The following is a 15,907-nucleotide window of genomic DNA, read 5'->3' as shown; positions in this document are numbered from 1 at the left end:
TTAATGGGAGCCATGATATATGGACAACTGGCAACGGAGTCTTGATTTAGAAGTTGGGAGTTTTGCGGCTTGAATTATTATTTGATTTCTTTTAATTGGACGTTGATGCATTTCCAATATGTTTTTAAAAGATCTACAGAGTAACTACATCCGATTAAATAACATATGTTATTATTGCATTTATCATTGTGATAATATGTTTGATTCATCTTGAAATTCAACGTTTCTGTCAGCTTTCATTTTGAAGGCCAGATTCTGACACGTCCGGTTTCAGCCTCACAACTTGACCCAGCTTCCTTCGCTGGATCCAGTGTCTTTGGAGCGTCTGCAGCCACGAGAAGTCCCATCCTGAGGTGACAGCGAACGCACCACAGAGCCCGACTGGGTTCCACATGAACAGTGACGCGTTCAGGGACTGCATGTGAATTCAACATGGACAGAGCAGACAGCTGTTAATGAATAAAGAGAAACACACATCCACGAGTATCAGTGTGTCTCAGCCTTCCTCTTTGCTTCTCTTGCTCCCACAAACAGATACACACGTGTCATGTGACCTGACAGCAGCTGGTATCTGGTTATGTTAATAGAACTGCTCCATCTAGTGTCCACTATTGCAACATGCAGGTAGGTATCGATCAAACCTGCACCACAACTTTTAGAAATTACCTTAAAAAACCCCAACTTAAAACAGTTTATTAAGTTAAAAGGATTTAATATCACTCACACATAGCAGACGCTCGTGTCTCTCTGTCGTGTCTTTGAGTGGATGCACTTCAAACATTCAAAGTGATGGCTTCAGGAAAGGTTCTTAGATATGACACCAGACGTCAAGACCATCCCCAGTCAAATTCAGCGGATGCCAATCAGCTCAATTCTCTAACAATGCAGGGGCACGATTTCTGCTCCCCTGGCAGGACGCATGAGATGGGATTTCCTTGATGCATATTTAGGCCAGGTGACTTAGGAGGTGCTGGTTGGATGTCATCACTGCCACAGTGATGGATGTTCCTTCAGCACCAGATCAGTCCCCAAGCCAAGATTGAGGTGCTCATCCCCAGTGCACGATGATGCGCTTTGGGACTGAATCAATTCAACCCCCCCCCCCCCTTCCTAGACCAACACGCTCCGATGTGCCTATATATAGAAGCAATTAATGTAAAAGAGACAGATTTGCAAGTGCCAAGAACATCTGACCAGCATGCTGATTGATAACTTCCTCTCCGTTTGAATTGCCCACGTCAGAGTGATTCAGGGTCGCTGGCCTCACCTACGACGTCAGATCACTGTATTTCACCCAGACGCTCCATGAACCCCGTGAAAATGTGGCCTATTGACGAAAAGTCACAATGACCAGCTATTGATTTAGTACGCAAGGACCGACTGGCCCCTCCTCTCGGTCTCGGAAAGGATAAATATATTGAATGGATGGACCCCAGGCAGTGGATTGCACGCCTTGCTCCAGGGAGGACTCACAGTGCAGCGTTAGCCTGGGATCATACAGAGCGAGTGCCATGGACAGAACATCCGTCGTGAACTACTGCTTAGGACTCCTGAGTTTGTTAATGCTCCAGGGAGTGCTGAGTGTGGATGGAAGGAGCACGTTCAACCCTGGTGAGCTTTCAAAATGATCTTTGAGATCATTGTCTGTTCATATTGTGCGATATTGATGGTGCTTAAACTTGTATATTTATTTGTTTTTGTGTGTTCAGGAAACCGTGTGTTCAATCCCAAAGAGGATACAGAGGCCCAGAGCAAGATTCTTGCACTCCTACTGCACAAGAGCCTAGTTCCAGTTGAAAAGGAAGATCCTCTAGGTGAGAGCCAAAGAAGATTTGAAATTGACATAATTAACACAGAGATATTCTCAAGGGACGATAACGGATTTTTTTCTCTCCACAGGTCTTGAACTGGCCAACAAATTAGCTGAACTAAAGGAGGTAAAGATACTTACAGATTTGCCACGAAGTAACCAGGAAACATGATTCAGTGTGAGATTGTGTTTCAACCACTACATTCTATATTTATTATTAGTACATGAATGAAAACCTGTCACAATTCCTGATTAAAAAAAGCCATTGATAATTGATGGTGTATTGATCCTGAGATGACAGCTTGGTCTTGGTGTGTTCAATCACTGTGATCTCTGCCTGTAGCTCCGGGCGCTGAGGGAGGACCTGGAGCTGGAGAGGCAGATCACCGCCAATTTGGCCGAGGGCAAAGCTGTAGCTCAGAAGAGGGGCGAACGTAAGTTCAGAATCTAGATTTATCTCTTATCATTCACACTGATTAACACTTGTATTTGTGAGTGCATGACATATGTCATTTTTGTAAAAGTTGTCATCTCTCTGCTTCTGCAGCTTGCTTCTGGAAATACTGTGTGTGAGACGGATGCGAGAGGAGGAGGACCCTGGTGATTTCATGCTGCAAAGCCCAACATAGCCTTAAGACTCCCAGCACCAGTAATATTATCACAATGCATTTATTCCAGCAATATAGAGTTGTATTATTATCAATGTCATCAATAAAATGTTTCTCATGAAAGGTGTGAAGACTGTGGCTGTAAAAACCTTTGATCTGTAAATATTCAGCTACTCCCTGGAAATACTTGAGGGTCAGATATGAAAAAATAAATGTGTGTGTAAAGACATACTTTTTTTTTTTTTTAGCAGGGATTTTAATTTGCCATTTACTTTTGTTTATGTCGCTCTCTTGTGGCTGTTTTGGGCATAACATGGTTGTTAACGCCAACATACGCCTTGTTTGTCCTTGCTTTTAGAAACGCACTCTCCTTCATTTTACAGAATAAATACTATTATGGTGTTATCTAATATTTCGTGTTGACAGACAGACTCTTTTAAGGGGCTTGAAAAGAACACCTTTCTTTGTGGTTCCCATCAAAATGGCTATATTCTTAACACTCATAACAATTATAGTTCTTTATTCACTTTGAATATAATATGTTTGAACCATTGAAATAAGTGTCTAGGTCATTTATTTTTGCATGAATTTCATTTGATTGGATCTTGATTGGAAAAAATCTTCCTATATTAAAAGAAACAGTTATATATAGTATATACCTATAATCTTACTTAAATATGACAGTATTTATATTCAATTTATTATATCACAGTATTTATACTTAACTTTTTTACCATTTTTCATTCGATACATTAAACGTAAGTTACTCTGCTTCCATGGTACATTTAATATATCAACCAACAATAAGTGTCGCTGCAAATAAACTCAAGTAAATGAATGTGTTATTTCTCTTGAAATACAGGACTTTATTAATATTTATTCTACCTTGTATTTACAACATAATTTCAGCACTTTACAGCAACTCACACACACAAACACTTGCACACACACACACACAAACACACACACAACTTAAAAATGAACTAATGTCCAAGGTTTGATGAAGGTGCCATGGGAGCCTGTTGTAAAACTGCTGGGAACTGGGACTTACTGCTGCTAAACGGTACTCATCACTGCCTGGTACAGCAGGACCAACACTATTTTGTCTTGTTTTACACACAAACGACAAACGCTTGGTTTCCATCAAACGCATCAGACACAAAACCTCTCAGACTGATATGGACCAGAAATAAACGTTATCCGCTTCAGTTCATTCCTCAAGCTGGAGCACAGGCAGCTTGTGGTCACACCATTCTGTCAAGATAAGTCCACAGGAAATGACCAAGCAGCCTCCGTGTCACTTTGAGTTTTACACTTTGCAGTTCCTGACAAACACTCCCAGACCAGGGGAAACTCTCCAAACACTTTACACCAAGGAAAAATAAAAAGCAACAGGTCTTTTTAACAGATAACACTTTGACAAGTCACTGAAAAAAGCATAAAATGGTTGAATTCCATTTAGCTGCGTCAGTGTCAGGGTCCTTCTTATACTGACCTATTGTCACACTGTCATGTCTTATTGAGACTCTTGAAATGAACAGAGCCATTGTGAATGCTTTCAGTAAAACTTGTAGGATGAAATAATTGCGTGTTCAAATTGTGTATGTAGGAAAAAAGTTGTTAAATAAAACCCTAAACTACAAAATAATGGGGTTATGAGAGTGGTGTTGTAATATATATATAATAAATTGAACATAAAGTGGCAGTAAAATACGTGTGGTGATGATGTCTGGCTGGGTATTCTGGATAAGAAGGGGGAGGGGTGATTTGATAGACAGTGGGAGTCAGCTACCGCTCCAGCCCAGAGAGAAGAACAGAGCATCGTCATCATCGTGGAATCGAACAGACAGAGATGGATTGCTGCTTCAGAGGTTGGTAGAGAATTCTTACATTTTCTTAGGCCATAATGAAATGGAATTGGTCTAAAAATGATAGAAAAAGAAAATGTTATCTTATTTCTGTGATGATAACTATTGAAGAAGGGTTTTGGTTAGTTTAGTTTAAAAAACATAAATACAAAATACATCAATTAAATGTCAAGGTGCATGTGGGGTGTGGTTGAGACCAGTAGCGTCATTTATGAAAACCATACTTACAAAAGATAAAATACAACACATACAATATCCACAATACAGGATGCGTATTAATATGAAAAATAAAATTGGACATAAATTAGATTGACAGAAAAAGTAATAGGAGGGAAGGATATATGTTTTAAATACAGATTGAAGAACAGAATCGAAAAGAGATAATATAGAGCAAATTTTCATTGCAAATCAAATTAAACTTACTTAATGTAATAATAATAAAATACAAAATGTGATCATGTGTCTTAATGTGTCTTCATTTCAACCATGCAGGCCCCTTGTGGATCACACTCATCCTCTTCATGCTGCCTCACTGCTCCTACAGCTCTGAGGGCAGACCGGTCTGCCCTCAGAGCTGCGACTGTTCGTTTAATAATGTCGTCCTGTGCACAGGCGACATGGTCACGGACATACCAAAGGAGATGCCCCCTCAGACATACGAGCTGTACCTCAACAACACAAACATGAATGTTATAAACGATCGGAGCCTGGTAAACCTGGATTTCATGCAGCGCTTCGGTCTGACTCACAGCCACCTACACACAATCCGACCGCTGGCGTTCCACGTCGCTCCAAAGCTCCGGTTCATCAAGCTGTCGTCCAACGACCTCACCACGCTTCCCGCTCTAGTGTTCGGTCCGCTGACCATTCTAGAGCAGCTGTTTTTAGATGGCAACCAGCTTGAGACCATTTCTCCAGAAATATTTAAGAGGCTTGTGAAGTTGCAGGTTCTGGACCTGGGCCGCAACAAACTGATGGATCTCCCTCCGTATGTTTTCGATGGACTGACCGAACTCACCTATCTCAACCTTGCCAGGAACCACTTAAAGAGGCTTTCTCCCACCAGCTTTCACTCCTTGGTCAACCTTCTCAAACTATACATGTACAACAATAGACTTGAGGCGCTGGAGTCTAAGATGTTTGATGCACTCATCAACCTCCAGGAGCTACTGATCGACCACAACCAGATCGCCAGGCTCCCGCCGCTTCTGTTCCATCCACTGACGAACCTGACGAGTCTCACTTTGTCCTCCAACCAACTTCAGGCTGTCCCCCCAGAAACCTTTTATAACATGCCCAAGCTGGGCAAGCTGACCCTCTACAACAACCCCTTGCTTTCCCTACCACACCAGCTGATGGGTCACATGCCTAAGATAACAGAATTGTATCTGTACTCCACAAAACTCACTACTGTTCCTGGGAATTTATTCAGCAACATGTCCGGGCTGTTGATGCTTCACCTCCATTTAAATCACCATCTCAGAGAGTTGCCCGCAGACCTTTTCTGTTGTCTCCCCCACCTCAAGAAGCTCTCGCTGAAATACAACGACCTCCACTATCTACATCCTCAGCTGTTCTCCAAACTCACCTCACTGAACGTGTTGGTTCTGAGCGGCAACAGTTTGCAGAACCTAACCGAAAACCTTTTTCAGGGCCTCGAAGAGCTTCAGACCATTGATTTGAAGGATAACGACCTTAAGACTCTGCCGGGAGATATCTTCTTGTCAAATGAAGCGTTGGGCACTCTGACTCTGATTGGCAACCCCTGGGATTGCACGTGCAGCATCAGAGGTATTGCAAGATGGATAAGAAGCAATGCTCGCGTTGTCATTGACAAAGGAAATGTGACATGTCGCAGTCCATCTGACAAACGGCTCCGTAAATTAGAATCTTTGCAGGATCAGGAGTTCAGTTATTGCGATGTTACCACTGAGTTTCCTGTAAAGAAAAACTTGCCTGCCTCAGCACAACCCTTCCACGCCATCTCAACCAGTCGATTGGCCTCAACAACCACATCACCAGCAACACAATCCAGCACCAGTGAAGTCATCATACCATCATTCACCAAACCTGTAAATTCAATCACCTCTGATGCCGCGACATCCTCCCTCCACACTGTACCCACCACTCTACCAAAAGAAGAGCTCCCTCTCAGTACCGAGACTCACATGAGCTATCAGCCGTCACAGGTTTTCCATGACAGGCTGGTGATCGAGCAGGGGCCGGAGTATGTTCACCACAACCACCACAGGGGCTGGGTGTTGGTGTGGTTTCTGCCCTCAGACACAGCCTGGGCTGGGTTCCTGATGTTCTGTCACATACTTCTCGCGACCACAGGCCTGTTCCTCATTCTTGCTGCCATGTATACTTTGTGTCGCCTCGACAACACCATGGATAAGCTGAAGGCCGAGTGTACACGAAAGTAAGGGTAGCACACCACGTTATCAGGCTGAGTGCACGAGAGCCAAAGATAAACTGTCCTTCTCCACAAGCTGCAGCACATTAAATATCACTATTGTTTGTTGCTTTCCCCTATGCTATTTTAGTTGTGAACAGTTTGGCTTGAGAATGGGATTCAATGTCGCCTATTTTAAAACGTTTTGAAGGTCAAATTATTTTAAGATTGCTTTCTTAGAATCATGGTTAGATGATACAATAATTAATATATATTAGGAAATGCAAACCTTACGCTTTAACAAAGCTGTGAAAATGCAAATCAATTAATTTGACAAATTATTTGTTCGTCATTTTATATAATCCAAGCATTTTTATGATACTTTGCATTTTTTAATAAATCACATCTCTTTGGATTTTTGACTGTTGGTTGGACACATTTACAATCTGAAGACATCACTTTGGGCTCTGGGGGGGGGGGGGTTACACCATTTTAACACATCATCAACTAAACAATGAGTGTATTTTGTTTTAAAATATATTTAATAATAATAAAAATAACGGTAAGTTGCAGTTTTTGTCTCCTTGTCATCAGATTTCATGTATGACGATTTTGACTGTGACTGACACCGTGTGTAAGTTTTTGTTCTTACTTGAGTGACGATGTCAATCAAATTATACAAACCGATGTGATTTTGTCTCCCTCTAGTTGTAAAAATGCCAAACTGCATGAAGGGTTTCTTTCATTCCTTCTTTCCTTCTTTCCTTCTTTCCTTCTTTCCTTCTTTCCTTCTTTCCTTCTTTCCTTCTTTCTTTCCATCCTCCCTTCCTCCCTTCCTCCCTTCCTCCCTTCCTCCTTTCCTTCCTTCCTTCCTGTCAGCTGTCAGGCAAATACAAATACCATCAAGCATGCATCATGATGATATTCCTGCCTCTCCCATCAGTAATTACAAGCACACTTGCTCCAACATCTGTTATCAGTTTAAATCAGACAAATACCTTTTGTTACATTGAGATAATTCAAATCAATAACTGCATAGATATCACAAAACAGAGGTTGGTATGGGTCCCAAATCCGGGAATTAACCACCTCATGCTTTTATTCTTTACCATACACATTCACACACTGTTATTTTGAAGCTCAGCTTGTCACAGTTTGGTCGTATTTCGTATTTTTAAAAGTTATAGAATAGTTATGAATACTCATAAACCATTTTCAAAATCTATTCATATCTGGCGTTTGTTTTAAAGACTAGTGTCGGGCCTCCAATGTATTTTAGAGAAGTTCTTGAGTATAAACATTCTTTTCTCTTATCTGGGGTTATAATCCAGATTTCTGCTTTGTAAGGAAATGACAGATAAATGTACTTTCCCAAAAGAAAGCACAAGCTTTCCGTAAATGAATCACATCCCCTCGTCATTTTCGAAAAAAAGCCTTCAAAACAAGAGACTCCAAGTCAGTCCGTCATCGCCATGATTTCACAAGGTCAGGGAGCAAAATAACATTGGAACTGATGCTTTGGAAGAACAGTGCCCTTGTCATTTCACGAGCCTCCATTATAAAACAAACCCACAACAATGTCACAATTGTTTGTCTTTCTGTGTTATCCAAGATCACTTATGACATAACTTGTTATTTTATCCCACGAGTTATCCTCAAACTTTCCTACAAATGTCTTTAGAGAAGTACATAGTCATAGAACTAACGTTACATTTCTATCCAGTTTTTTTGATGATTGCACATACAACTTTAGTTTTATCTATTTTTTTCTGGAGGCAAAAAAACAGAGATCATTTGACTGCTCGTTTAAAAAAAAGCTTCCAAAGCTTTTAAACCTTCGCAAAATGACAGCAGATGCCGGGAATTCCTCGAGAGGAGATTGGACTTTCAACAGCAAACAGCAAACAATGGAGGATGAATTGGTGAGCAGCACCCAAGTTCATCGCTATGACAACCAGTGATTAGGCCCTTCCAGTACGCTGAGCCCACACAACAGTGGTGACACACTCTCACCCGGTCTCTCTCTCTCACACACACATCCACACACATATGTGTATTGTCATGGGTCACTTTTGGGAACTTTACATAAATTTACAGTAATTTCAGACTTACCCACTACTTCCCCAAAGTTAACCTAACTCAAATCTACCCCTGACCCAATAATCAACTGAAGACACAAGTTTAACAACAAAGATCAGGACGTTGTCCCTGTTTAACAATTGTTTCTTTTTATATTCTAAATGGTGACAGATACATTTAATCTTAACCTGATATTTTCCACAACTCATTTGCAGGAGACTCTTGGTTGTTGTTGGGTGCGATACAATTCTTATGTCAAAATAATAGACATTGGGGTTTTGGGATGTATGTGTTTTTTGTGTGAAATGAAAAACCGCAATCAATATGATCAAAATCTATATTTCTGACAAAAAATGTATAGGTTCAGCTTTAGCTATAGCTTTGCAGTTGTTAAACAGCAATAGGAAGTTTACCATTGAGTTTCTTTTTGATCAGCAACTGACTACCATTTAAATGGGAGTTGTTTTCTCAGAAAAGTTCTGAGTATAGACCTATGCCTAATGTCGCTATACAAATATTCATTTATAAATATGAACCCTTATTTAATATAATGTGAAGCCCTAAGAATGTCTGTTACTGTAACTCAGTCTTTTACCTTAAGTACACCAGTCGAGTGCCATCACTGCCTTTGCACCTGTAACTCAGAAAAACCAACGATAGCTTTAATACCTCAAAATCAACACAGATATTGAGGGATGTATACCGAGAGTTCATGTGACGTATAGAAGCCGAGACAGTAAAGTGTATTTTCAAGAGGATTGTTTACAAGATATATATAATCAAAAAGAAGAAGAAAAGTCAAGATTGTACCCAAGGACTCACAAATGTAAGATTTTAAAAAATTTGTTTTTAAATGTTGATTGATGGATTGTTGTTTAGATATAGGTTTTTATTAATTTATCAATTCCCATATATATATTTTTTTTCTTTTCTGTGTGTGTATCTGCTAACTCCTGCTCTCATGAATATTTTGAAATAGATCATATCTCACATGAATCTTCCGCTGGCAGCATGTTTTCTTAACCTGGAAGAAACTACAAATGAAACCCCCTTTTTAATCTGGATTTCCCTGACTAAATAAAGTGGCAGTTAAAAGGACTTCCAATCTGTTACAGCATGAACAGTTTATTGCTGATGTTACGGATCCATGTGGACACAAAAGAAGAACATACAGGTTACAGGTACATGTTTTTAAGCCTGATGATGATAGACTCCATTGTGATTATGTAAGTTAAATTAATCAATTATAAAACACTGGTACAAACTTTCTCTTCCTGTGTCTTCACAGCAATATCAGAAAGACTGCAGCAACGGCCGGGCTATACGTTAACTCCACCCTCGCTATCTGTAGCCTGTGGTAAAGAGGGAGTTAGTCGGCTTAAAAAACTGATGGATTTACTTGAAGCAACAAAGGAATGTTCGAAGCAGCACAACACTCGCTGCTTAACCTTTTTTTTCCTCTCTCACTGGTTTATTGAGGAACAGAACATTCCACATTTTAGTACCAGGGCCAAATCACCACGTACTTACATGAACAGGTTCATGAAAAAAAGCTAAACGCTCGACATTTTCAGGGGTTGTGTCTTGTGTCCTTGCAACTGAATAAAGCATGATTTCGTGATACACTCTGTATATGTATGATGAAAGTGTCATTCAACAGCATAATGTATGTGCACACTTACACTAGCCTTGTACAGCAGCAGGTAATTCTCACACTATTTCATCCAGAATCATATAATCGGCAACAAAAGACTGGACACAAGTGCGCTGGTTGTTTTGTTGTTTTTTTGAGTATAATTCCCTAACAGTGGATTTATGAGGTGCCAAGTGCCAAACCCATCGGCTTACAAGCACACCAGGGTTGCCACGTATAAAAATATGAGCAGCTTATGCTTCAATTTGCAAAACCAGAACAACAACAGTGCACACACACTCAAAACTAAACACAAAATCCTTTCTCTTGACTTGAACCAAATTCTCCCCCTGCCTGCAACATTAACCAACTGAAGTGTACCATACATGTGATCCTGGAGGAAAACCAGAAACACATGTAGTTACATAGGTGAAAAACATATGGATCCACTCAGATGAATTACAGATCACAAACCTCCTCCTACATGTGTTCAAGCAGCCATACAAACACAAATCCAGTCCCGGAGGGGTGGGGCTTCCCCTGTTGCCTGATCCCCCAGAAAATGTGAGTGTGGGTGTGATCGTGTGAGGAGGGGACAGCAGGGGGGCGGGGGGGTGCTGAACAGTGACACTGAGGCTTCAGAGACAGAACCTGCAGGTTTCATGACCTCAGGACAAAAAGCAGAACAAATAAAAAAGTGACTGAGGAAGGGAAACGGGTGATGACGAGGAGCAGGAAAATGTGATGCCGTGAGAGTTCAGAGAGTGCTGGAAAATTTCATCACAGGATTTGTGAAGCTGAGGACGAGAAGGGAGGACGCACATAAAAGATAACCAGACCGACCCACTGTGTGTGTTCACTCAATCGTCAGATCCTACTGGAGGTAAGTTCTGCCAAATAGTGTGCCATGTTAACCAGGGTGCTGATCAACATGCCGTAGAATGAAAATGTGGCTAAAAGATTTCAGGGAGGAAACATGAAGGAGACAGCTGTGATGAAGTCAGCCGACATATGTTATTGTTATCCTAACGTTCTGACAGTTTATGTAAACGCTTAAACGAATACCTTTTATATGTAAAATGGATCCCGTCTCAATGACTTGACCACTTTCTTTTCTCTTCTGTTAGTTCAGTCTTTTCCAAAGTGCTGATGCATCAACTCCGGCAAGGGGGGAAAAAAAATCTAAGCAATTACTGGTGAACTGGAAATGCTTAAGCCATTACACTGCAATGTAGACCATTCCAGGTCATCCCAGTGAAGACTAGACTGTGGTTTTAGTTGGACTGGGACATTATAATATAAACCAGAGTGGAAACATGGTTTGATTTGGAACATTATTAAACTGCAGTTGTAATTTTTTAATCGAGGAGGATGAAAGGGGGAAGAAACAATTGTCAAAATAAGGCGTGTAAGTCTATCGTACAGCTAAAGGGGAACTGAAATGTGTGGCAACTTAAAAAAAATGATTTACATTATTGAAACCCCACCCTGACCCTAATTGTGAAATCTGACCATCACATTCACAACATTTAAGAGAAAAAGGGAAGTGCAGATTGTGATGAAACCAGTGGATATCTCCCCATAAACCTCAATAGAAGAAAAAAGGGAAAGTCAGAACTAAGATTACTATCATTAAGGTTTTTGTATATTTTCACAGATTTTGTAAAAGTAGGAGGTATACCGTTAGAAATGAAGTGTAACAAACAGATTTTTAATAATGTTCTACAAAAAATGAAAATGTCCCTCTCACAGCAGGGACCTCGCACCCCTCAGCTTAAATAAAATGAGCTCACAATTGGTGAAAAACAGGAAGATCTGCGATTTACCAGGGTGGATTTTATGACCCTCGATCTCTGATGTGAAAAACAAAGGAGAAAGAAAGAGAAGAACCAACACCACTTCCTCTCAGAGACTCTTTCTGCACCCTAATACACTTCAGCCGCTGAGAAACAATTCACGCTTGCCAACATGAAGTCACAGAACTTTAAATGGATTTGTATAAAGAGCTACTTCTGTTCTCCTGTCCCGTTACAAACAGTGAGCACAGCCTCAGCCTCCAACATGTGCAGGCTGTGATATAAACACAGCCAATAAATGAGCAAATAGAAAGTACTTTGCTATAGTGGGGGATACCAAACACCATGTGCATGTCAGACCAGCGTTTATTCAGCATAGGGGGTCTTTAATTCCAAAACATCCCGTAGCACACTGAAATGTCTGATGAATACAAATCAAGAATTCAGCGTTTTAATGCCAAACGCTGGCTAAAAACAGTGTTTCACCAGTCAGCCCTTTTGGTAATACTAATGAGCAATGCTCCAAGCCACAGGCAGCAAAATAAAGCACTAGATGGATCCATACTAGTGTCTCCTATTTGGTTAAAACAAGAATGCTGAGGCAGCAATGTGGAGGCACTGTTCCTAATTAGAGTTATCCTCAGAAGAAATGTCTTATTATGTTGATGATTTAAAATGTAGAGATCCTCTCTTCGTGTCTGTTCTCAGGGAAGGAGAAAAGACAGACCATGGAAACTAAAAAAAGTCTGCACAGCAAATATCTGAGAGTAGCATACGCACAAACAAAGATTTGTGTTAAGAACAGAGCAATTCAGTTTCCTTCATGAGCATAAATGAATCTATGCTCTGGGTAAAATATCAATGATGTTATGACACCCACAGGGAATTGTAATACATTTAGCACAAACATTCAATTAGAATCAAGGATGAGCTTATTAGACTTTGGGGGTCATAGGTCAAGGTCAATGTCACCTCAAAAAACCTGTTATTGCTCTTTGAACGTGTTTTCTTAAAAACACCTTGAGATAATCTTTAAAAATTTGGCGCAAATGTTAATTTAGACTCATGGATTCAATTTGATTTGAGTGGTCAAAGGTCCAAATTCAAGGTCAGCGTGCCCTTTGAGGACCAAAAAATGTACGCTAAAGACTCAACCAGTTTTAATGCGAAATGTTTTTTTTTCTTCTGTTTTCTAGGAGAAACATGGACCTGCCACTGACCCTTCAGGTGTTCCTTCTCCTCTGTTCTCTAAATGCTGTTGTTTGGGCTTGTCCAGTTGGATGCAAATGTCAAACAAGCAAAATACTCTGCAGTGGCCTCTCAGACTTCCCCACACCTCTGAACTCATCTACCACTGCCCTCTACATCTCCAACTCCAGTATCTACTCTCTGAAACCAGAGGACCTGGGTGTTTTCTCTAACGCCCTCAACATCTTTGTGATTAAAGACACTGTTCTGAAGGAGGTGCACCCTGGCACACTTGATGCTACTCCAAATATAGGTGCCTTGGGGTTTACTGGCACGGAACTGCAAGATCTCCCAGAGGCCTTATTCCAAAATCTTCAGAGTCTTGAGTCTCTGACTCTAAAGAGCAACAAACTCCTGGTACTCCGCCCTCATTGGCTTTCCTCTCTGAAGAATCTGAAAGTTCTTGACCTAAGCAAGAATCTTTTCACTTCTGTACCTTTTGAAACTTTTAACACTCTCACTCAGCTAAGTTATCTTTTACTTTCCGGAAACAATATCATTCAACTGCCTGTGGAAACATTCATGGGTCTTTTTAAGCTTAAAATCCTTCGGCTTAGTAAAAACTCCCTACAGGAACTCCCTGCTGGCAGTCTGGATGACCTTGGCAATCTGGAGGAACTATCCCTAAATGACAATCTAATCACTCACCTCCACCGTGATCTGTTCTCTAACACTCGGAAGCTCCAAAAGCTGTTCCTCTCTAACAACAGGCTTACATCTCTTCCACTCGGGATCTTTTTAAACCTTCCCCTCCTCTCCCAGATGTCACTGTATGAAAATCAGCTGGAGAGTCTGGGTCCAGGGGTCTTTGGGCCCATGCCCTTGCAGGAGCTGTGGCTATATGACAACAAGCTCAGACGTTTGGAGGATGACACCTTCAGAAATCTGACACATTTGCGTCTGCTGGTGCTGAGCCGCAACCAGATCAACTACGTTTCTTCCGGGACCTTCAGGGGGTTGGAGAAGGTGGGGGAGATATCACTCCACACCAATCTGCTCACAACCTTGCAATCTGGGACTTTCCAAGGTCTTCCCAGCCTGGTCAACATTTCCCTGGAGCATAACTTCATCAGCTCCCTCCCTGTGGGTTTTCTGCAGGGCGTGACCCATCTTGGAGAGATAGACCTGCGAAACAATTCCTTCAACAGCATGCCACAGGAAAGTCTGGATGCACTCACCGTGACAAATGAAGTGCTCCTACAGCAGAATCCCTGGAGGTGTGATAAAGATATTCTGCCTCTAAGGGATTGGCTGAGACAGCACCCAACCAAGGCCAACCAAACCCTTGTGGTGTGTGAAGTGCCTTTCGACCTGAACGGTGAGGTGATCGCTCTGCTGACAAACGAGAACCTGATGCCTCTCGGCTCTACCGAGGATCCTGTGTTGACTTCGACGGAGAAGAGGAGGAAACCAAATACCCCTCCAACGAGAAGAAGCACTGTCCCACCTGCTGTCAACACCAGGCCCACCTCGGAGCCTGAGGAAGTCACCAGAAGCGGACAGGGGGAACAGGGACCGGTTACTAATTATACTGCGATAACCCTTATCATCATCGCAGTAGTGTCCACTGTCATCATTAGCGTGATCGTCAGCTGCATGTGCTGGAGGAAGAACAAGAGAGGCAGAGGAAATATAGGCCGCAGAAATAAGAACTCTGTGCTGTAGACCACCCAGCATCAATAACACAGGAACTTTTAAAGCCAAGGGAAACTGCTGGCTGATTACTGAGGTCTGCTCACAAAATCTGGAGCATAGTGTTGATTTTAGAGCTTCCAAGTCATAGAAAGAACCGCAACAGCTCCTTCTTCTTCAGCTAGAACAAACAAGGAAACTGATTTTCTTTTGAATTAGTTAGCATACCGCTTTGTTTACGTCCTGTGTGCTCTGAAAAGTGATCTATCATCTTGCACACTATCTGTAAAAACTATTTTATAGGAAATTGGGATTATTTGGTGAATGTAAATTGAAATGCAAAGAAACAGTGAGCTTCTTTTGACTGAACTGAGTACTCTGTTCAATGCTCTTTCATTATTTTATTAATTATTGCAGTTTGAATTTTTGTGCTAACAATACATTTCAGCAACAGTTGTAATCGTTGAATGAGTATCCATGCTAAATCAAAGATGTAATTGTTCATCCATTGTAAGAAAATTCAGAGCAACATGTTACTTTGCAATGAATAAATGCACTGCTTTTAGAGGAATCAGTCTCACTTTGAAGTGATCATTTACTGAATTAAGCTATTCATGGTTTATCATGACAACTCACACACTTTCCCTCAAGGAATATGACATCAATAACTTTTTCCAGAACATGGTGAAAGACAAAACACGACTGAAATCCCTGTGAAAATTATTTAACCACAAAGGAAAGGTTAACTTCTGAAGGTCAGCAGCATCGCACTTACATACTGAATCATTTCATTCTGTCAACATGATTGACAGAAAAAATTACTAAATGTGTTGCCGAT

At 41.1% G+C, this 15,907-nt stretch overlaps 2 protein-coding genes across 2 annotated transcripts; both read left to right on the top strand.

The window, feature by feature from the left end:
• Positions 1 to 1,481: 1,481 nt before the first annotated feature.
• uts2d (urotensin 2 domain containing) lies at positions 1,482 to 1,982 on the top strand. The gene is made up of 3 exons (XM_062395652.1): positions 1,482 to 1,611; positions 1,710 to 1,814; positions 1,900 to 1,982. The coding sequence occupies exons 1-3, from the start codon at positions 1,512 to 1,514 to the stop codon at positions 1,980 to 1,982; spliced, it is 288 nt and encodes a 95-aa protein (XP_062251636.1). The 5' UTR covers positions 1,482 to 1,511.
• Positions 1,983 to 4,800: 2,818 nt separating this feature from the next.
• On the top strand, positions 4,801 to 15,634 carry LOC133960809 (slit homolog 1 protein). The gene is made up of 2 exons (XM_062395651.1): positions 4,801 to 6,708; positions 13,386 to 15,634. The coding sequence occupies exons 1-2, from the start codon at positions 4,808 to 4,810 to the stop codon at positions 15,100 to 15,102; spliced, it is 3,618 nt and encodes a 1,205-aa protein (XP_062251635.1). The 5' UTR covers positions 4,801 to 4,807; the 3' UTR covers positions 15,103 to 15,634.
• The last annotated feature ends 273 nt before the right edge of the window (positions 15,635 to 15,907 follow it).

The sequence above is a fragment of the Platichthys flesus genome, chromosome 9, assembly GCF_949316205.1.
Source record: "Platichthys flesus chromosome 9, fPlaFle2.1, whole genome shotgun sequence".
NCBI lineage: Eukaryota > Metazoa > Chordata > Actinopteri > Pleuronectiformes > Pleuronectidae > Platichthys > Platichthys flesus.
This window is presented reverse-complemented; position numbering and strand designations above follow the sequence as displayed.

Bases quoted from the DNA above. Each gene is read 5' to 3' on its own strand.
- uts2d (XM_062395652.1), top strand. From the start codon at position 1,512: ATGGACAGAACATCCGTCGTGAACTACTGCTTAGGACTCCTGAGTTTG. The intron at 1,612-1,709 runs GTGAGCTTTCAA...TTGTGTGTTCAG, and splicing joins AAGGAGCACGTTCAACCCTG to GAAACCGTGTGTTCAATCCC. The intron at 1,815-1,899 runs GTGAGAGCCAAA...TTCTCTCCACAG, and splicing joins TGAAAAGGAAGATCCTCTAG to GTCTTGAACTGGCCAACAAA.
- LOC133960809 (XM_062395651.1), top strand. From the start codon at position 4,808: ATGCTGCCTCACTGCTCCTACAGCTCTGAGGGCAGACCGGTCTGCCCT. The intron at 6,709-13,385 runs GTAAGGGTAGCA...TCTGTTTTCTAG, and splicing joins AAGGCCGAGTGTACACGAAA to GAGAAACATGGACCTGCCAC.